Source organism: Hyperolius riggenbachi, chromosome 10, assembly GCF_040937935.1.
Source record: "Hyperolius riggenbachi isolate aHypRig1 chromosome 10, aHypRig1.pri, whole genome shotgun sequence".
NCBI classification, from domain to species: domain Eukaryota; kingdom Metazoa; phylum Chordata; class Amphibia; order Anura; family Hyperoliidae; genus Hyperolius; species Hyperolius riggenbachi.
Window position 1 is genome coordinate 275,885,171 of NC_090655.1, and position 21,781 is coordinate 275,906,951.

The 21,781-nt window shown below is 46.8% G+C and overlaps 1 protein-coding gene across 1 annotated transcript in view; it reads left to right on the plus strand.

Annotated features, from left to right (window-relative positions):
- Nucleotides 1-21,781, plus strand: part of LOC137537226 (uncharacterized) — a 136,089-nt gene that overhangs the window by 16,733 nt on the left and 97,575 nt on the right. Inside the window, 5 exon segments of the mRNA XM_068259324.1 lie at nt 7,703-9,084; nt 10,823-11,203; nt 12,071-12,283; nt 18,217-19,205; nt 21,507-21,669. Of these exon segments, the coding sequence (XP_068115425.1) occupies nt 7,703-9,084; nt 10,823-11,203; nt 12,071-12,283; nt 18,217-19,205; nt 21,507-21,669 (3,128 nt within the window).

Genomic DNA, 21,781 nt, shown 5'->3' on the forward strand with positions numbered 1-21,781 from the left:
GGAGAGAACTTAGCAGAGGAAGGGAATTGGTTCCGGCCCTTTCCCTCCCTGAGGTCATGTGACTGGTTAGTGTTACAAGGTCTCAGGTGTGAATGGGGAGCAGGTGTGGTACATTTGGTGTTATCGCTCTCACACTCCCTCATACTGGTCACTGGAAGCTCAGCATGGCTCCGCATGGCAGAGAACTCATGGCAGGGAACTATCTGAGAAGCTTAAGAAAAAAATTGTTGCTCCACATAAAGATGGCCTAGGCTATAAGAAGATTGCCAACACTCTTACACTGAGCTGCAGCACGGTGGCCAAGACCATACAGAGGTTTAACAGGACAGGTTCCACTCAGAATAGGCCTCGCTATGGACAACCAAGGAAGCTGAGTAAATATGCTCAACACACACTCACTCTCTGTTCGTCCCTTGCTGTCCTACCCAGGCTTGCTGTAATCCTCCTGACAGGAGGGGTGGAGCTACATCCTCCTTGTGTGTACTTCTCCCCTCCCATGTACGTATGAAATCACCGCCGGGAGACTTGGGCCCAGGATACAGACAGTATATGGCTTACCCTGCTGCTGCACAAGTCCCGGCAGAGTTAATTACTATTCCCCCTCCAGGTCCACGTGAATGGTGGAGAATGATGTAATTTGGCTTCCAGCAATTGCTGGCGGCTGAATTACAGGGCTTTAAAAGTAACTTTAACTCTGTCTTCTGACGGCGCCGACGTTACTCACTGATCGCCGCTATAGCTGTAATTCCTTTTACGGACTATGGTGGTGACGGCTGTGCCCAAATCTCCTGCGCAGTTTTTACTGCACTCGAAAGACCATTTCCACAATGGTGTGCCAGTGCACCAATAATTCTCATGTATCAATAAAAGGATATGTCCATAAAAGAATAAGGAAACCATTAAAAAAAAATTAAAGATGAACTTAATTTAATATATCAAAAGTGCAAAAATAGTTCACAACTCTTCATAAAGATTCATCTTTACAGAAACATCCCATGTACTGTTTTTTCAGCCTCCCTCATAGGCGGACGTGACATCTACTTCCTGTATTTCACCCTGTGTTTAATTATTAGTGTCAGCTGTGCCCTATTTACTCTGACCCTCCCTCTAGGCGTTTCTGGGCCTGTATAATTAGATCCTTCACATGTTAGTTGCCACCACTCTCTTCCTGGTCGTCCTGCCTGTGTGCGGTGTGCATTTCATGATTAAAGTGAGCATTATACGGTCTCTTATGCTGGGCATACATGGTACGTTTTTCACCGTGTAATCGAGACGCTGGCTCGATTCCGGCACGTCCTTGCAGGCGCCTGGATCGATTCCCGCTCATCCCCGAAGGTGCGTTTTATCTTTTCATTTTTTACCATTGTCCTGCCCGCGGTATCGAGCGGGGAATCGATCCGGCGGGTGAGCGGACACGCCGGAAATTATCAATCGAGCCATCAACGGCTTGATTACACAGTACAAAAACGTACCGTGTGTTCGCAGCATTATGCCTAGTACAGACCATACAATTTTCTGTAAGATTTACCTGCCAGATAGATAATTTCCAACATGTTGGAAATGTATCTATTTAACCATCTATCTGCTGAGCAATTAGGCATTGTTCTACTCAGCAGGAGATAACCAGAAGACAATGCACCAAAGATAATGACCAGTATCCACCAGTACTTAATGCTGGGAATACATGATACGTTTCTGCGGCTCGATGAGCCGCCGGATCGACTCCCGCCATGTCCCCGCTTGCCCCTGTGGGTGCCTTCATCGATTCCCACTCGTCCCCGCAGGTGCTTCTTAGCTTCCGCTTGTTTTCTTCCCATTGTCCACCCGCGGGTATCGAGCGGGGAATCAATCCAGGTGCTGATCGGACACGTCGGATATTATCAGCCGAGCCATCAGCGGCTCAATTGATAAGAAAAAGCAACCCGTGTATGCCCAGCATTAACCCCCCTGGCGGTATGACTCCCGCGGCTGCGCGAGGGTTTATTTTGACTTTTTAAAAACATTTTTAGCATGTAGCTAGCCTAGCGCTAGCTACATGCTTCCCCCATCCCTGCGGCGTCCCCCCGTAGCGTCCAATCGCCGCCGGCGCCGCTTGCCCATAAGGAAATCCCGTTCTGAACGGGATTTCCTTGAGGGCTTCCCCCGTCGCCATGGCATTGATCGGAGTGACGTCATCAACGTCGTGACGTCACAGGGAATCCCGATCAACCCCATAGCGCAGCCTGGCGCCGATTGGCCAGGATGTGCAAGGGGTATGCGGGGGGGGGGGGCCTGTTTCCGCGGCGGGTAGCGGCGCATCGGCGGCGGGTGGCGGCGATCAGAGCAAACACGCAGCTAGCAAAGTGCTAGCTGCGTGTTTGTAAAAAAAAATTATGTAAATCGGCCCAGCAGGGCCTGAGCGGCACCCTCCGGCGGCTTACCCTGTGTCACACAAGGGGTTACCGCCAAGGAGGTTAAAGAGAATCTAACAGAAAATTGTATGGTGTGTACTAGGCATTATACTTTAGGTTGATTTATTCCGCTTTGGGCTTGTGTCATTTATAGTGTTTAGAGTATATTTTTTAGTCTTTGAACTTTATTGAGATCTGCCCTTACAGGACTGTGTTTATCATACATTATTGTTTCCCCCCTGGCTTTGCTCTCCCTGGTATTCGTAAATGTGTTTGGCTATTGGTACATTTATATGGATTTACATGCAGTCCTATTGCTGACTGTCATATTGGGACTCACATCCAGTTCCATTGTTGATTATCCATATACATCATGTTAGGTGGCGATTCCTGGCTTTATGATTGTTTCTGTCATTACTAGTAGAGTCCAGGTATTTAACCACCTTAGCGGTATGGACAAGCTCAGCTCGTCCATCACCGCCAGAGGGTGCCGCTCAGGCCCTGCTGGGCCGATTTTGATAAAATAAAAAGCAGCACACGCAGCCGGCACTTTGCCAGCCGCGTGTGCTGCCTGATCGCCGCCGCTCTGCGGCGATCCGCCGCGAGCAGCGGCGAAAGAGGGTCCCCCCAGCCGCCCGAGCCCTGCGCAGCCGGAACAAATAGTTCCGGCCAGCGCTAAGTGCTGGATCAGAGGCGGCTGACGTCCATGACGTCACTCCGCTCGTCGCCATGGCGACGAGGAAAGCCAAACAAGGAAGGCTGCTCATTGCAGCCTTCCTTGTTACTTATGCTTGCCGGAGGCGATCGGAAGAATGCCTCCGGAGCGCCCTCTAGTGGGCTTTGATGCAGCCAACTTTCAGTTGGCTGCATGAAATAGTTTTTTTTTAATTAAGAAAAAAACCCACCCGCAGCCGCCCTGGCGATCTCAATAGAACGCCAGGGTGGTTAATTACAGTGGGATGCGAAAGTTTGGGCGACCTTCTTCATCGTCATTATTTTCTTGTATAAATCATTGGTTGTTACGATAAAAAATATCAGTTAAATATATCATATAAGAGACACACACAGGGATATTTGAGAAGGTAAAATAAAGTTTATTGGATTTACAGAAAGTGCGCACTAATTGTTTAAACAGAATTAGGCAGGTGCGTAAATTTGGGCACCACAAAAAAGAAATGAAATCAATATTTAGTAGATCCTCCTTCTGCAGAAATTACAGCCTCTAAATCAGGCATGGGCAAACTTGGCCCTCCAGCTTGTTAAGTAACTACAAGTCCCACAATGCATTGCAGGAATCTGACAGCCACAGTCAGGACTCAGGGCTGGTGCACACCGAGCGGCTTTTTCAGCGTTTCTGCAGCTGCTTGCGGCTGCCGATACACTTGGTCAATGTATCTCAATGGGGTGGTTCACACCAGAGAGCGGGAGGCGTTTTTCAGAAACGCATACTCCCGGGGTGAGGCATTTTTTGGATTGTGGATGCGTTTCTGCCTCAATGTTAAGTATAGGAAAAACGCAAACCACTCTGAAAAACGGCAGTTCAGAGCAGTTTTGCCGGCGTTTTTGTTACAGAAGCTGTTCAGTAACAGCTTTACTGTAACAATATCTGAAATCTACTACACCAAAAACGCTTCACAAAACCGCAAAAGTTTTAAAATCTGCTAGCATTTTGCGGATCTGCTAGCGGGTTTTAGTGTGCACCGGGCCTTCAAGGCATTGTGGGACTTGTAGTTCCTTAACAGCTGGAGGGCCAGATTTGCCCAAGCCTGCTCTAAACGCTTCCTGTAGGTTCCAATGAGAGTCTGGATTCTGGTTGAAGGTATTTTGGACCATTCCTCTTTACAAAGCATCTCTAGTTCATTCAGGTTTGATGGCTTCTGAGCATGGGCGGCTCTCTTTAACTCACACCACAGATTTTCAATTATATTCAGGTCTGGGGACTGAGATGGCCTTCCAGAACGTTGTACTTGTTCCTCAACATCAGGAGTGTCAAACTCAAATGCAAAGTGGGCATTGTACACTGGGACCTAGCTGCGGGCCAACCTTAATGTCTACTGCCACCTTCCTGCCTTATAAAGTTACCTGGTTTCTAATGGCCCTCCAACAACCCCTATACAGTTCCCTAGTGTCTAGTGGTTTCCCCCTACCTCCCCCATATTGCTTCCCTGGTGTTCTAGCTTCACCTCCAATATAGCTTCCCTGGTGGTCTAGAGAGGGCCAAACCTAATGCAAAGTGGGGAAACTGCTTGAGGGCCAAATGTAATGGCTCCGAGGGCCAGATTTGCCGGAGTTTGACATGTATGCTCTACATGAATGCCTTAGTGGATTTTGAGCAGTGTTTAGGATTGTTGTCTTGTTGAAAGATCCAGCCCTGGCGCAGCTTCAGCTTTGTCACCGATTCCTGGACATTGGTCTCCAGAATCTGCCGATACTGAGTGGAATCCATGTGTCCCTCAACTTTGACAAGATTCCCAGTCCCTGCACTGGCCACACAGCCACACAGCCACACAGCATGATGGAACCACCACCATATTTTACTGTAGGTAGCAGGTGTTTTTCTTGGAATTCTGTGTTCTTTTTCTTCCATGCATAACACCCCTTGTTATGCCCAAATAAGTAAAATTTTGTTTCATCAGTCCACAGCACCTTATTCCAAAATGAAGCTTTCTTGTACAAATGCGCTTTAACATACCTCAAGCGGTTCGGTTTGTGCTGTGAGCGGATGAAAAGGCTTCCTCTGCATCACTCTCACATACAGCATCTCCTCGTGTAAGTGCGCCCAATGGTTGAACAATGCACAGTGACTCCATCTGCAGCCAGATGATGTTGTAGGTCGTTGGTGCTGTCTGTGGGTTGACTCTGACTGTTCTCACCATTCGTCGATTCTGTCCGAGATTTTTCTTGGTCTGCCACTTTAAGCCTTAACTTGAACTGAGCCTGTGGTCTTCCATTTCCTCAATATGTTCCTAACTGTGGAAAAAGACAGCTGAAATCTCTGAGACAGCTTTCTGTATCCGTCCCCTAAACCATGATGGTGAACAATCTTTGTCTTCAGGTCTTTTAAGAGGTGTTTTGAGACCCCAATGTTGCTACTCTTCACAGAAAATTAAGAGGGGGGAAACTTAAAATTGACCCCCTTAAATACTCTTTCTCATAACTGGATATTGGTCAGGGGTCACTGAGCTTACCAAGTCAATTTGAGTTCCAATAATTTGTTCTAAAGGTTTTGGAATCAGTAAAATGACAACAGTGCCCAAATTTATGCACTTGCCTAATTGTATTTAAACAATTATTGCACACTTTCTGTAAGTCCAATGAACTTCATTTCACTTCTCAAATATCACTGTGTGTGTCTCCTATATGATGTATTTAACTGACATTTTTTATCGTAACAACCAACGATTTATACAGGAAAATCATGATGATTAACAAGGGTGCCCAAACTTTCGCATCCCACTGTATTTGGGGAATGATGTAATTCAGCCTGCAGCTATTGCTGGCGGACAAATTTTAAACGTAACTTCATCTCCGTCTTCTGACGGCGCCACAATTACTCCCTGTGCGCTGCTATAGCCGTAATTCTTATTATGGCCTATGGTGGTGCTAGCTGCACCTAAATCTCCTGCGCTGTAATCCACGAGTTTGTCCCCCACCTACTGCATGTGAGAATAACTACAGAGGGGAAAACTTCAGGACTGGAGTGATAAGACAGCACTCCCACTGTGAATGCTTATCACTACATATTAACAAGGCAAGCTTCTTTAGTGAATTAACACTTAAAATATAGATTGATGTGTTGGTGATGTTTTCACTTGCCTTATTATCACCAGGATGATCTTAATGAGTTGTGGCCATTGTGTTTTATAGCATGCAATTAGTAACTGTAGAATTGAAGTGAGAGAGGAGAGAGTCAGGGTGGATACGGCACCTATTCTGCTGAACTTCTGAGACACAATCTCCTCCCCAGTTCTCCTTGAATGTCGCTGTTGCCCATCCTCTAATGGCCAATCTCTCTGTTACTTTTAAAGAGAATCTGTATTGTTAAAATCGCACAAAAGTAAACATACCAGTGCGTTAGGGGACATCTCCTATTACCCTCTGACACAATTTTGCCGCTCCTCGCCGCATTAAAAGTGGTTAAAAACAGTTTTAAAAAGTTTGTTTATAAACAAACAAAATGGCCACCAAAACAGGAAGTAGGTTGATGTACAGTATGTCCACACATAGAAAATACATCCATACACAAGCAGGCTGTATACAGCCTTCCTTTTGAATCTCATGAGATCATTTGTGTGTTTCTTTCCCCCTGCAGTTCTCATGCACTGAAGTTTCAGGCTGCTCTTTTCTTCCTGCAAACAGCTTTGCCCTTGTCTGTAATTCCTCAGTATGTGAAAGCCCAGCCAGCTCAGAGGACGATTTATCCAGCTTGTAAAAGATAAGAGAGAAGAGAGAAGCTGCCCTAATCTAAATAATACACAGGCAGTGTGCATAGAGGGGCCTGGAAGGGGGAGTTCATAGTAGAACCACAACACTGAAGAACTTTGCAGCCTTCCAGACACAGGCCGACAAGTCTGACAGGGGAAAGATACATTGATTTATTACAGAGATGGTGATAGTACAAAGTGCTGCAGTGAGCCAGAACACATTAGAATAGCTTTTGGAACTTGTAGGATGATAAAAAACAGGATGCAATTTTTGTTACGGAGTCTCTTTAAATTAAAATAAAGGTTACTTTTTAAATAACTGTTAAACCTTCCTAACCGCAGCTTCCCCTAATCAGGCAGTCCTTGTTGTATATGAGGACGAGGTCAGCCAGATTCTCTGCTCTGCATGGCCTGACCTATATTCATCATGGGATATTATGTGAGTGGCTTGTATAATTAGCTGCTGCAGCAGGACTTGTAATTCCATTAGGAATAGCGGCCGTGTTGTTTGGCCTCGCTCTCCCTGACCTCCCCACACTGTAATCTTGGATTGCAGGTTACTATTACAGTAAAGCACTTTCTCCAACTAGAGCAGATATAGCCCCGCCCCCTTGTCATAGCCTCCGAAGAAGCGCTTGTGTGTGAAACTGCCGTCAGGCTCCCAGTAACCATCACCCACCATTATCCACCCCCGCACCGGTACGTGTTTAGTCTCTTCTTATGGACTGTGAGGTGATGATGTAACACACAGCCTACTTGTCTGCACATTGCCAAATAAAGGAAGTTGTACAGCAGTGCCGACCATCCTCTTTTCTTTCATCCCTAATGATAATTGCTCCTCCCCTCAGAATTCTCTAACAGGAAGTGATGGTGTTTCTCTATCTGCAGGGCGGAGTCCTGGCATCAGGAACCTCTCAGAGACTCGTCTTTCTGTATCCACAGACTGTACAATGGATGATGATGTCACTGGACAAGAGTCTCCTGCAGATGTCCTGGTTACCCCAAATATTCCTCCAGACTCACCTCACCTGTCTAACCCTGAGGGGCCTTATACCCAGCACAGCTCTCCCCCTGCTGGAGGGTCTTATTCCTGTTCCACATGTGGGAAATGTTATAAATGGAAATCACAGCTTGTCAGACATGAGAGATCTCACACTGGTGAGAAGCCCTATTCATGTGCTGAGTGTGGGAAACGTTTTGGTCATAAATCAAGTCTTGTCTTTCATGAGAAATCTCACACTGGTGAGATGCCCTATTCATGTGCTGAGTGTGGGAAATGTTTTGTTTACAAATCAAGTCTAGTCATTCATGAGAGAACTCACACTGGTGAGAAGCCTTATTCGTGTGCTGAGTGTGGGAAATGTTTTGTTCATAAATCAAGTCTTGTCGGTCATGAAAGATCTCATACTGGTGTGAAACCCTATTCATGTGATGAGTGTGGTAAATGTTTTGCACAGAAAACCGAGCTTATTTTACATAGAAGATTTCACACGGGAGAGAAGCCCTATTCATGTGCTGAGTGTGGGAAATGTTTTACGAGTAGCTCAAATCTTCATACACATGAAAGATTCCACACTGGCGAGAAGCCGTTTTCATGTTCAGAGTGTGGGAAATGTTTTGTACAGAAATCAAATCTTGTCATACATGAGAGATCTCACACTGGCGAGAAGCCCTATGCATGTGCTGAATGTGGGAAATGTTTTGGGCATAGATCATGGTTTATCAATCATAAGAGATCTCACACTGGTGAGAAGCCCTACTCATGTGCTGAGTGTGGAAAATGTTTTGCACGGAAATCAAATCTTGTCACACATGAGAGATATCATACTGGTGAGAGGCCATATTTATGTTCTGAGTGTGGGACATATTTTGCAAAGAAAACAGAGCTTGTTTTACATAAGGTAATACACACTGGTAAGAAGCCCCATTCTTGTGCTGTGTGTGGGAAATGTTTTGCTCAGAAATCATGTCTTGTCCTACATGTGAGATCTCACACTGGTGAGAAGCCCTATTCATGTGCTGAGTGTGGGAAATGTTATGGGCATAAACCAGATCTTGTCATACATGTGAGATCTCACACTGGTGAGAAGCCCTATTCATGTGCTGAGTGTGGGAAATGGTTTACTGAGAAATCACAGCTTGTCCGTCATGAAAGATCTCACACTGGTGAGAAGCCCTATTCATGTGCTGAGTGTGGGAAGTGTTTTGCACATAAATCAAATCTTGTCAAACATGAGAGATCTCATAGAGTCAGGATACAACCCCTTAAAGTTGAATAAGAAGGTGAGTCTCCAGGAAAGTTCTATATAACATTGTTATTTACCTGCTGTGAGCTGCAGATGTGGGGATATTAGAAGCTCCCATTCATCCAGACTAAACTGAGGACAGGAGATTTTCCTCTCTCTGTGTCTCTGTTTTACAGTCTTGAAGGGATACTGTAGGGGGGTTGGGGGAAAAGGAGTTGAAGTTACCTGGGGCTTCTAATGGTCCCGCACAGACATCCTGTGCCCCCATAGCCACTCACCGATCCTCCGCCTCACTTCTGGAATTTCAGACTTTAAAGTCTGAAAACCACTGCGCCTGTGTATGTCCACGCTCCTGCTGATGTAACCAGGAGCGTACTGCGCAGGCACAGTATGGTCCGTGCCTGCGCCGTGCACTCCTGGTGACATCAGGGGAAGCAAGGACACGGCAACGCAGGCGCAGTGGTTTTCAGACATTAAAGGAATACTGTAGGGGGGGTCGGGGGAAAATGAGTTGAAGTTACCCGGGGCTTCTAATGGTCCCCCGCAGACATCCTGTGACCGCGCAGCTGCTCCGCGATGCTCCGGCCCCGCCTCCGGTTCACTTCTGGAATTTCAGACTTTAAAGTCTGAAAACCACTGCGCCTGCGTTGCTGTGTCCTCGCTTCCCCTGATGTCACCAGGAGCGTACTGCGCAGACACAGACCATACTGGGCTTGTGCTATACACTCCTGGTGACATCAGCGGGAACGAGGACACGGCAACGCAGGCGCAGGGGTTTTCTGACTTTAAAGTCAGAAATTCCAGAAGTGAGCCAAAGGCGGGGCCGGAGCATCGGTGAGTGGCTGCGTGGGCACAGGATGTCTGTGGGGGACCATTACAAGCCACGGGTAACTTCAACTCATTTTCCCCCGACCCCCCTACAGTATCCCTTTAAGAAACAGTATGTGAACCCCTCTTGTTTTATTTTTTCTATTTTTGGGGGAGGCATTTTCTTTATGATTGGCTGAGCTTTTTTACGTAAAAAATGCAATGAAAATAAAGTAAAAATGATAAATGTAACCCCCTTTCCTGAATAAATAAATCCCTATTTCAAGATCTAATATTTAAGCATTTTATTGTCATTGTGTAACATGATGAGATTGCAATACAGCCATCCTCTTAGCATGTGTATGTTCTCTCCCAAACAAGGTGGACAAACTGCTCCTCAGCAGCAAACCCTGGCTTAGGAGGAGCTCCCCGGCTCTCTGTTTCACCGAGACTTGGCTGAATGGCACCATCCCCGACAAAGGCCTGCTAGTGCCCGGCTATGACCTCCTCTGCGCTGACCGGGATCAGGCACTCTCCAGGAAAAGGAGGCATATGCTTCCTCATTAACACTGCCTTGTGCACCAGAGTCTGCACCCCGGACGTTGGGCTCCCAGCCATCAACTGTAGACCCCTATACTCCCCCAGGGGAGTTCTCCTCCTTTGTTCTTGTAGGGGTTTTCCTACCCCCCTCCCCCAATACCGACACCATAGCTGCACTGCGCTCTCTGTGATATTATCTCAAGGTGGGAAAACGCCCCCCCCCCCAGGCCCTCTTCATCATCCTGGGGGACTTCAACAACACTAACCTGCGACAGGAGGTCCCTCGCTGCAAACAAGATATCACCTGCCCCACCAGGAACCGTAACAATCTGGACCATTGCTATACGGTCCTCAAGGCTGCCCTGAGGAGCTCTGATCAAAACCTGGTTCACCTGATCCTTACCTAAGAAGGCAGATAGAGACAGCCAAGCCAGCAATCAGGACTGTCAACAGGTGGATGGAAGAGGCCACGCAGGAACTCCAGGCATGCTTCGATAGCACGGACTGGTTTGCCCTGGTGGTACCCACGCTAGAGGAATGGACAGAGAAAATTATCTCCTACATCAATTTCTGTGAGGAGTCATGCATCCCATCCAAGACCATCAATGTCTTCCCCAACAAGCCCTGGTTTAATGGTAAGTTATGCAAGCTCTGGAAGATCAAAGAAAAGGCGCACAAGTCCGGCACCTTAGAAGAGTTCAGGGCAGCCAGAAACCTGAATTGGGAGCTGAGAATTGCTAAGAGGGCCAACTCTAAGAAGCTGGGACTCAGCCTCCAGTTCAGTAACCCACAGAAGGTATGGAAAGGCCTCAGAGCAATCACAAACTTCAAAGCCCCCTCTCAACATGCGACCCAAGCACCCAACTGGCTAAAGAGCTCAATGAGTTCTACTTCAAAATTGACCAATATGCCAAGCAGCCTGGGATCCACGCCAATAATGGCTCCTTCCCCTCCTCCCATCCTTTCTAAAGGGCCACAGTGCCCCAGTGTTACTGGAAGTCCAGGAAGTGGAAGTACTGCAACACCTTTGCAAGCTTAACCCAAGAAAAGCCTCAGGCCCAGAGGGCATGTCACCAAACTGCCCTGAGAACCTGTGTGTACCAGCTAGCCCCTGTCCTCTCCTCCATATTTTACTGGTCCCTATCGGCAGCAAAGAATCATCCTTTCTCAAGAAATCTATGACCATTCCAGTACCCAAAAGCCAGAAAACACAGAACACAACAACTTCACACCAGTAGCCCTCACTCCAATCATCACGAATACCCTTGAGCATCTGGGCCTTGACTATCTGAAGCACACCATGAAGCCCTACTTGACCCACACCAATTTTTGTATAGAGCTAATAGATCCTTAGATGATGCCATTAATATCAGCCTAGGGTATACCATGGTGCACCTGACTGACCTGACTCCTATGTCAGGATTCTGTCTCTGGATTTAAGCTCAACCTTCAACGCCATCTGCCCGGACATCCTACTCAGCAACCTTGTGCAACCAGGCATGGGTCAAGGACTTCCTGATAAACAGGACGCAGAGTAACGCTCAGAAACTGCTCACCCAACGTGAGATCCACCAACATAGGTGTTCCACAAGGATGTGTTCTGTCCCCACTTCTGTTCTCTTTGTACACCAACAACTGTACCTCATCAATGGACTCCGTTAAGGTCGTCAAGTTTGCGGATGACACAACCATCATCAGCCTCCTCAACACCAGTGGAGAGAGCGCCTATCGCAGCGAGATTAGGAGAATCTGCAGCTGGTGCAAGAATAGTAAGCTCATTCTCAACACAACTAAGACTGTTGAGCTGATCATAGATTTCCAGAAACAGCCCTCCACACTTCATCCTGTTCTTATGGATGAGACCAAGGTTTCCAGAGTATCAGACATTTGTTTCCTTGGTACAACCATTTCCACTAACTTAAAGGGATACTGTAGGGGGGTCGGGGGAAAATGAGTTGAACTTACCCAGGGGTTCTAACCGTCCTCCACAGACATCCTGTGCCCGCGCAGCCACTCACCGATGCTCCGGCCCCGCCTCCGGTTCACTTCTCGAAATTTCAGACTTTAAAGTCTGAAAACCACTGCGCCTGCATTTCTGTGTCCTCGCTCCCGCTGATGTCACCAGAGCCTACTGCGCAGGCACAGACCATACTGAGCCTGCGCAGTACGCTCCTGGTGACATCATCGGGATCGAGGACACGGCAACGCAGGCGCAGTGGTTTTCAGACTTTAAAGTCTGAAATTCCAGAAGTGAACTGGAGGCGGGGCCCGGAGCATCGGTGAGTGGCTGCGTGGGCACAGGATGTCTGCGGGGGACTATTAGAAGTCCCGGGTAAGTTCAACTCATTTTCCCTCGCGCCCCCCCCCCCCTCTACAGTGTCCCTTCAAGCTGGGTGCAGAACACTGCCAAAATCCAGAAGGGGGCACAATTAAAGAAATTTGGGATGCTACGAGAGCTGCTCTCCAGCTTCTACACCACTACCATAGAATCCATCCTCTGCTTATCCATCTGGTATGCAGGTGCTGGCCTAGGGCATCTACCATGGCACCAACCCGTCTTGGATCTACCGGACTGGACCAGGCCGTAAGCCTGAAGCCATATTCGCAAGCATGGCCACAAGGGAGTGATTGCATAGCCAGGACTGCCATTTTCCACCATGGGGTCTTTAGGACCCTTTGTCTTTCTCTAGCTCTTTCTTTCTCTCTCGCTTCCTTCTTCTTCTCTGCACTTTCAAAGACTTGCGGAGGGGAGTTTGTACTTGGCTGCAGAGCTGCAAGCGCCGCATGGAGTGTGGAAGCCCCACTCGACACAGCACTCGGACCCCTCCAGTACCTCTCCACTGTAATGATGTAATGTGTAGTTAAGTAATATGTGAACTGTACCATCACTGACCCTGTATATGCCAGAAATTATTCCGGGTACAACCCCCGTTGTACTTGGCGAATAAATTATTCTGATTCAACCGCCAGTGACAGATACAAACTCCAAAGAGTGGTTAGCATTGAGGAAAAGATCATTGGGTTATCCCTGCCACCTCTCAATCTTCTCCACACGGCGAGAATGAAGATAACTGCAATTAAGATCTCACGCAACCCCTCCCACCCAGTCAACCGCTTCTTGACTGGTGGCTGGATAGTGTAATGGATAAGGGCTCTGCCTCTGACACAGGAGACCTGGGTTCGAATCTCGGCTCTGCCTGTTCAGTAAGCCAGCACCTATTCAGTAGGAGACCTTTGGCAAGTCTCCCTAACACTGCTACTGCCTATAGAGCGCGTCCTAGTGGCTGCAGCTCTGGCGCTTTGAGTCTGCCAGGAGAAAAGCGCAATATAAATGTTCTGTGTTTGTGTTTGTTTGTTCTTTGAGCTCCTCCCATTGGGCTGCCATTATAGGACCATCTACTTTAGAACAAACAGGCGTAGGAGAATCTTCTTCCCTCAGGCCGTCCTCCTACTGAGCTCTATACCTCCCCTGCTGAGCCTGCCCTCCTGCTGAACTCTATCCCTCCCCTGCTGAACCCGCCCTCCAGCGGTAATCCTACCCCTCAGACAGCAGAGACTCCCCTGCGCCCACTCCGGTCCTCCAAACACCTCAGGGGTGCAGCACCCTCCTAGCACCTCTGTAGCACAACATCGCCTGCCCAGATACAGTATATTATTACCCTCATGCCGTAAATGTTTTCCACCTACACTCCTTGACTATTGTTCTTGTTTTTGTCTGCCAATGTCTGTTTATCTGTTGCCAATGCCATGTGTACCACAAACAATTTCCGGGTACAACAGTCATTGTACTCCATGAATAAAGCGGATTTTGATTCTGAAATTACATTTTAGGACAGCTCCACAGTACCTGTGGTGAGAATTGTTTCCATACACCACGAGCAGACCAACAGTTAGAAGATATCTCCTCTATTCCATCTCAGCAGTAGAAAGAACTCCAGCTTACGCAATAGTAAAAATCAAAAACTCCATCAAAGAATACACAGCAGAATAACAACTCCAGCACAATTCTTTCCAACACTTCTATCCCTTCCCCCATTATAGTCCTCACACAGAAGAGTCTTCCAGAGAAACCTGGATCACAATAGGTCTTACCTGAGGCTACAGAAGTTTCCTGCAAGTCCATTGTTTCAACAACTCAGCATGTGGCACCTCCAGCTATCCGAAGCAGCAACAATAGAGGACCTTAAAGAGAACCAGAGACGCCAGATAAAAGATTTTATACATACCTGGGGCTTCCCCCAGCCCCATACGCACGGATCGCTCCCATGCCGCCGTCCTCCGCTTCCTGTATCAGCCAGTTCCGGGTCCCGTAGTTTCGGCCAGTCGGCGTCAGCACGTGGCCAATTGGCCGCATCACAGGGGCTCCCAGCATACCATTTCGCGTGTGGCTGCCTACTGCGCAGTCGCACGCGTAAGGGTATGCTGGGAGCCCCTGTGATGTGGCCAATTGGCCGAGTCCGCCGGAAGTGACAGGACCCGGTCCTGGCAGATCCAGGAAGCGGAGGATGGCGGCGTGGGAACGATCCAGGCTTATGGGGCTGGAAGAAGCCCCAGGTATGTATGAAATCTTTTTTTCTTTTTGTATGTCCGGCATCTCTGGTTCCCTTTAAATTACAATACCTGGCATCAAAACAGAACACAAAATAAACATGATACATAACAGAAATATTTAAAGAGAACCTGAACTGAAAATAAAAAGTCAAAATAACCATACCCAGGTCATACTTCCCGTGCAGTCTACTAATCAATCTCTCCTCTCTTGCGTCCCTTTTGTCCACTGTGATCAATGGATTTTTCCATCCTCCCTTTTTAAAATGGTCATTACCCCATAACAGCTTCCTGGTCAGCACACTGTTAAACTGTAATATCACACACTTGAGCCATAGGGAAACATGGACACTACCTTGCACATTCATTTATAACTGACAGCTGCTGATATATAACTGACAGCAACTGGTATATGTTAGTTCTGACAAAATATTGTCAGAACTGGAAGGGATCACTGTAATAAGAAAATGGTGAGCTTTTACGAGGAACTGACGGTGAGGTTAGTATGTAATATTCATTTGCAGCTACGTCGTGTTTATTTTAAATAATTTTCCTCACTTCAGGTTCCCTTTAAGCAATTTGCATTGCATTAATCATTAGTGTTCATTATTACAGTTAAAATTCAGAATTAAACAAGTTTATGGCAGATGGGAAAAGGCTAGTTTTCAGTCTGTTTGTGTGCATACAGATTGATTTAAAATGTCTACCTGATGGAAGGAGCTCATACAAGGCGTTTCCAGGGTGAGTGTTGTCCTTGATAATGTTTTTGGCCCGTCTCATACAGCGAGTCTTATACAGTTATCCAGAAGTCTCAGCATCCAGGAAAAAAAAGTCCTGGCCTTGCAAGATGTATAAACCTACTTTTACAATTTTTTTATACAGTAATAAACCTCTGTTACATTAAAGTGTACCAGAGCTGAAAATTAAAAAGATTGAATACATACCTGGGGCTTCCTCCAGCCCCATCCACCTGGATCACTCCTGCGCAGCTACGAGAACCGGGTCTCCGCACTCCGGGAGCCAGCCTAGCATAAGAGAAGTGCGTGTTTGCATATCTCTCCAGAAGGTGCTGGAGAGATACGTAGAGGGCACATTTCTCCTGCGTAGGCTGGCTCCGATGACATCAGTGACGGGATCCGTTTCTCGTAGCTGCGTAGGAGCGATCCAGGCGGATGGGGCTGGAGGAAGCCCCAGGTATGTATGAATCTTTTTCCTTAATCATCTCTGAGTCCCTTTAAGTTAAGGCTGTCCTTTGTCTTAATTTGTTTTAAATTTCTGTATTTCGAGAGGCATGGCTGACGCTCGGGCCGGAAGGACGTGCATCTCTGAGCTCCGCTCTTACTGCCGCCTCATTGTCCCTCTAGCTGAGCTTTCATACGCCTATGAGACCCGGGACATTCACTGATCAGCAACGGAATACCTTCGGGACCCCAAGAGAAGAAAGGTCAAAAATCAAAAGCAGAAGATGAGACTATGGAGAAGTATCTCCATGATGCGCAGGCCTCCCAAATGGTGCCCGCTCTGGGAAGCACGTGGATTCCCATCAGACCTCACCCGGAGACTAGAGATGTAGCGAACTGTTCGCCGGCGAACGGTTCCAGGCGAACTTTGGGGGTTCGCGTTCGCCTGCAGCAGGCAAACTTTTGCGGAAGTTCGATTCGCCCCACAATGCTCTATTGAGCAAAACTTTGAACCTCTATATCACTGTCAGCAGGCACATTATTGCCAAACACACTGGTCTCACTGCTGTAAGCCCGCCCACCCTCCCTCCTCCAAGCAAGGTCCTTATACCATTTGACTCAGTTGTCTGCCTACACTAATTAGTTATGGGACAGCTGCTACACACTCTGCTAGGGAGATTTTAATTAACCTCTTGTGGGTCTCCTCCCACCTCCCTTCTACCCTACTACCTATTCCCTCCTACCGGAGGGAGGAGGGTCTCATCTGCCAGGGAATTATACTATTTCAAAAACCAGTTTACATCATACCATAGCTGGGAATCGAACCCAGCTCTCACGGTGTGGTGGGCAAGTCACCCTAACCACTGTACCACTACAGTAGTAACTGAAGCTGGCCTAAAATTTACCATTTATGCTCAATGCAATAGAAACAGTAGGTTGCTTAAAGGGAACCTTAACTGAGAGTGATATGGATGTTTCCTGTAAACAATACCAGTTGCCTGGCAGTCCAGCTGATCTTTGTGACTGCAATAGTGGCTGAATCACACCCTGCCTGAAACAAGCATGCAGCTAATCCAGTCTGACTTCAGTCAGAGCACCTGATCTGCATGCTTGTTCAGGGGATGTGGCTAAAAGTATTAGAGAAACAGGATCAGCAGGCGATTCAGGCAACTGGTATTATTTTAAAAGGAAAAATCCATATCCTCCGTTTAGGTTCCCTTTAAAGATTTGTAGCATAAAAGCCAACTCACATTGGCTGGGATTTGAACCTGGGTCTCACTGTGTGGTGGGCAAGCACACTAACCACTGTACCACAACAGTAGTAACTGAAGCTGGCCTAAAATTTACCATTTATGCTCAATACAAGAGAAAAAGTAGACAAGACAAATAACATTTATATCACACTTTTCTCCTGGCGGACTCAAAGCACCAGAGCTGCAGCCACTAGGGCATGCTCTATAGCAGGGGTCCCCAACCTTTTTGGACCCAAGGCCCACTTTGACATAAGACATTCTTCCCGAGGCCCGGCAGACCGGGATGGGGAGAAATCAAGCACATAACACGACAAAGTGTATATATAATATATATATTTTTTCAAACAATTCTTTCTTTAAACATACACACCAAATAAGCCCTTATGAAAAACAGCTTCTCAGCAACATAAACAAGGGAAAACGGCACATATAAAAATTACAGCAGATACATATCTCCAAATCAGACATTGCAACTAACACCGTCATAGTGTGATGAGTACAGCTAAAATGCTAAAGCCTGATTGGCTGAAGCCACTTTACCTCCCAGTTTCCCCTCCCACACCTCTGTTCTTCTCTGACTGGCCAATATTTCTCATGCTGAGACAGTGCACTTTCTTCTGCAGAGCTGGCTGGGAGTGTCTGAAGACTGGGAGGAGGGAGGGCAATGATACACAGACAGAGTAAGGGAGGAAATTATGTCAGGAGTGGCTTCAAGATAGACACAGTCAAACTGGAAAATCCTAACATGGATTTTCTCTTTTTTACTATAGAAAAATAACTGAAATCAAAATGTGAACAGTGCAATACATATGTTTATGTAAGTAAAGCAATGTTATGAGGACTATACATGCCAAGTTGTTCACAATGGCATGCTAAGCGATCCAATAGAAGTCAACACAGGAGTCAAACAGGGGTGCGCCCTCTCCCCCACTATATTCCTGATAGTAATGGATCTGGTCATGAGGAAGACATGTCTTGGAAACAGAACTGGACTACAATGGGGGCTGACACAACATATAGAGGATCTCGACTTTGCAGACGATGTTTGCTTACTCTCACAAAGTTTCCAACATATGGAAATAAAGTTAGCCCACCTACTAGAGGAGAGCCAGAGGGTAGGTCTGATGATTAACTGCAAGAAAACTAAAGAGATGAGATTAAACAGCAATGTTGATCCTAAACGAAAGTTCCAGGTGTATGGAAAACCTTTAGATACTGTGACTGAGTTTCAGTATCTGGGCAGCCTGATGACAATAAATGGTGGTGCCAGTGCGGATGCCAAAAGTCGAATCAAAAAGGCAAACGCAGCCTTCGTACAACTGTACCAAATTTGGAGATCCCATGATATTTCCACGAAAACCAAACTGAGAATATTCCAAAGTAATGTGAAGACAGTCCTCCTGTATGGATGTGAGACATGGAAGGTGACAGCAGAGATAACAAAAAGCCTCCAAACCTTTATAAACCGCTGCCTTCGAAGAATACTAAATATCTGGTGGCCAAATGTAATTTCAAATAAAGAGTTGTGGGAAAGAACCCAAGAAAAACAAGTGGACTTGCAGATCAAACGCAGAAAGTGGAGATGGATTGGCCATACTCTTCGCAAGGACAAGTCAATTGAGAAAGAAGCCTTAAAATGGAATCCTCAAGGCAGCAGAAAAAGAGGAAGACCAAAGATAACCTGGAGAAGAAGTGTAGAGGAAGAAATAAAGAAGGCGGGGGCATCATGGACTGAGATAGAAAAAATCGCCCAGGACAGAAACCGGTGGCACACATTTGTTGAGGCCCTTTGCTCCAGTGGGAGACACAGGATTAAGTAAGTAAGTAAGTAAGTAAAGCAAGCAAAAAAAAATATTCCTAAGGTTAGATTTACACTTGTGACTAGTGCTGGCATATGATGCAACACATGCAAAGAGGCAACTTTACTACCCAAAGTGTGCCTTGTTTGACTGACATTGTCACTGCATGAATAAAGGTACCTGAAATCTGACTCTGTGGACTTGAAAGGCTCCCCATGCAACTCTGTGGACTTGTTCCAGGACTGGACTTGTCAGGACCCCCACGTAACTCCTCGTCTGCTGCTTGTCACACTGCTAAGTAGCAAGGAAAATGGCGTGGCTTAAAACAATGCAAGAAAAAAAAAAGCTATCCGTGACTGAAATACACACCATTCCTTCTACATTTCAGTGTTAGCACAAAGTTTATTAGGGACTTATCCCAAATATGAAACCTCTATTTGGGATAAGTCCCTAATAAACTTTGTGTTAAGACTGAAATACAGAATGGTGTGTATTTTGTTCAATCATGGATACCCTTTTTACTTTTTTAACCTCCCCCAGCAATCCACAGAACAGAAACACCATCTCTCTCTCCCAACCTCTAATCATAATTATGTGTAGTTTTTGATCCACCTCTCGCATAATAAATTATTATTCATTAGGGCCTAATCATGAATAATAACGTATTTTGTTCAGTCATGGATACCTTTCAAAAAACAAGCAAGAGGTGGATCAAAAACTGCACATAATTATGATCACTGCAAAGTACTAAAATGCATGTACATTGTGCAACAATCCTAGGCCTAGGGCCTGCCCTATGCAGCACAGTATAGTGAGGCTACATTCAAAGGAAAGGTAGTGAGGCTACATTCAAAGGAAATGTGGAAAAATGCTAACTAAAAGGTATATAGAAACTGACTTGTCAGCCGCCTTACCCAGAAGAGAATGTATCCGCAACGGCCACGCTATCTCCGTCTCACTGCAGCGCTGCCTCACACTGCCCGGGAAAAGCGCAGCTGCACAGGCTACACACGCTGACGCCACTCTCGAGAGAGATGGGATGGGCTGGGCGTGACTTTCGCGGCTGCGCTCTGCATCTGCCTCTGCTATGCGTACAGGCGGAGTTATAGCTGCGTGCACTCGCGGCCAATGAAGGAGGGGGCGGGATGGTAGATTTACATCAGGCACCAAAAAAATCATTGTGAGGCAGGGGATATGCCGCGGCCCGGCGCTAAACGTCCCGCGGACCGGTATTGGGCCGCGGACCGGGGGTTGGGGACCCCTGCTCTATAGGCAGTAGCAGTGTTAGGAAGACTTGCCTAAAGTCTCCTACTGAATAGGTGCTGGCTTACTGAACAGACAGAGCTGAGATTTGAACTCTGGTCTGCTGTGTCAGAGGCAGAGCCCTTAACCATTACACTATGCAGCCACTGCTTACAGATATGTAGCCAGACATGGCCTTGTCTTTTGTGTTCAACAGTTGTCAAGAGAAAAATTAGACAAGATAGCAGTGTTAGGAAGACTTGCCTAAGGTCTCCTACTTAATAGGTGCTGGCTTACTGAGCAGACAGAGCAGAGATTTGAACTCTGGTCTCCTGTGTCAGAAACAGAGCCCTTAACCATTACACCTTCCAGCCACTGCTTACGGATATGTAGCCAGACATGGCCTTGTCTTTTGTGTTCAACAGTTGTCCAAAGAGAACCCCAGATAGCCAGGTAGATTCATCTCTCTCTCTCTCTCTCTCTCTCTCTCTCTAGTAGGGATGGTCACCGCTTTCCACGGAATTGTATTTTTGAGCATAAATAGATTGAGCATAAATGGTACATGCTAGGCTGGCTTCAGCATGTAGTGTTGGTGAGAGAGAGAGAGAGAGAGAGAGAGAGAGAGAGAGAGAGAGAGATGGGTAGAAGGGGAGGAGGGAGGAGACCCACAAGAGGCTAATTAAAATCTCCCTAGCAGAGTGTGTAGCAGCTGTCCCATAACTAATTAGTGTAGGCAGACAACTGAGTCAAATGGTATAAGGACCTTGCTTGGAGGAGGGAGGGAGGGCGGGTCCTCCAGCAGTGATGTGTATTTCACTCAATCAGGTGTGCCTCCAGGTATTAGAGCTCTTGAAACATGTTTTCTATCATTTTGCCAGCCGGTAGAATTTTTTAAAATTTTCAAAGTTCGCCTCCCCATTGAAGTCTATTGCGGTTCGCAAACTTTTTCGCGAACCGAACCTTTCGCGGAAGTTCTCGAACAGGGTTCGCGAACCTAAAATAGGAGGTTCGTGACATCTCTACCGGAGACCAGGCTCCTGCTCTCACAGCTGAATGCACGGAAGCCTTACAACCAGACAAAAGGACTCCCTGATGGCACACATGAACAAGATAGTATCCTCCGCAATGAAGGAACTGAAGGCGGAAATTGCAGTGGTGTGGGAGCGCACAAGTGCCCTGGAACAGAAAATGGACGATTTGATCAATAAGCAGAATGCACTGGACGATGAACACTCACAGGTACAGTCTGATGTGCGCTTCCTATGGCTAGCATGTAAACACATGGAAAATCGGGAGCGGTGTTAGAATGGACCAGTCTTCGCAACATGGGTTGCATTTGCTTATAGACTCT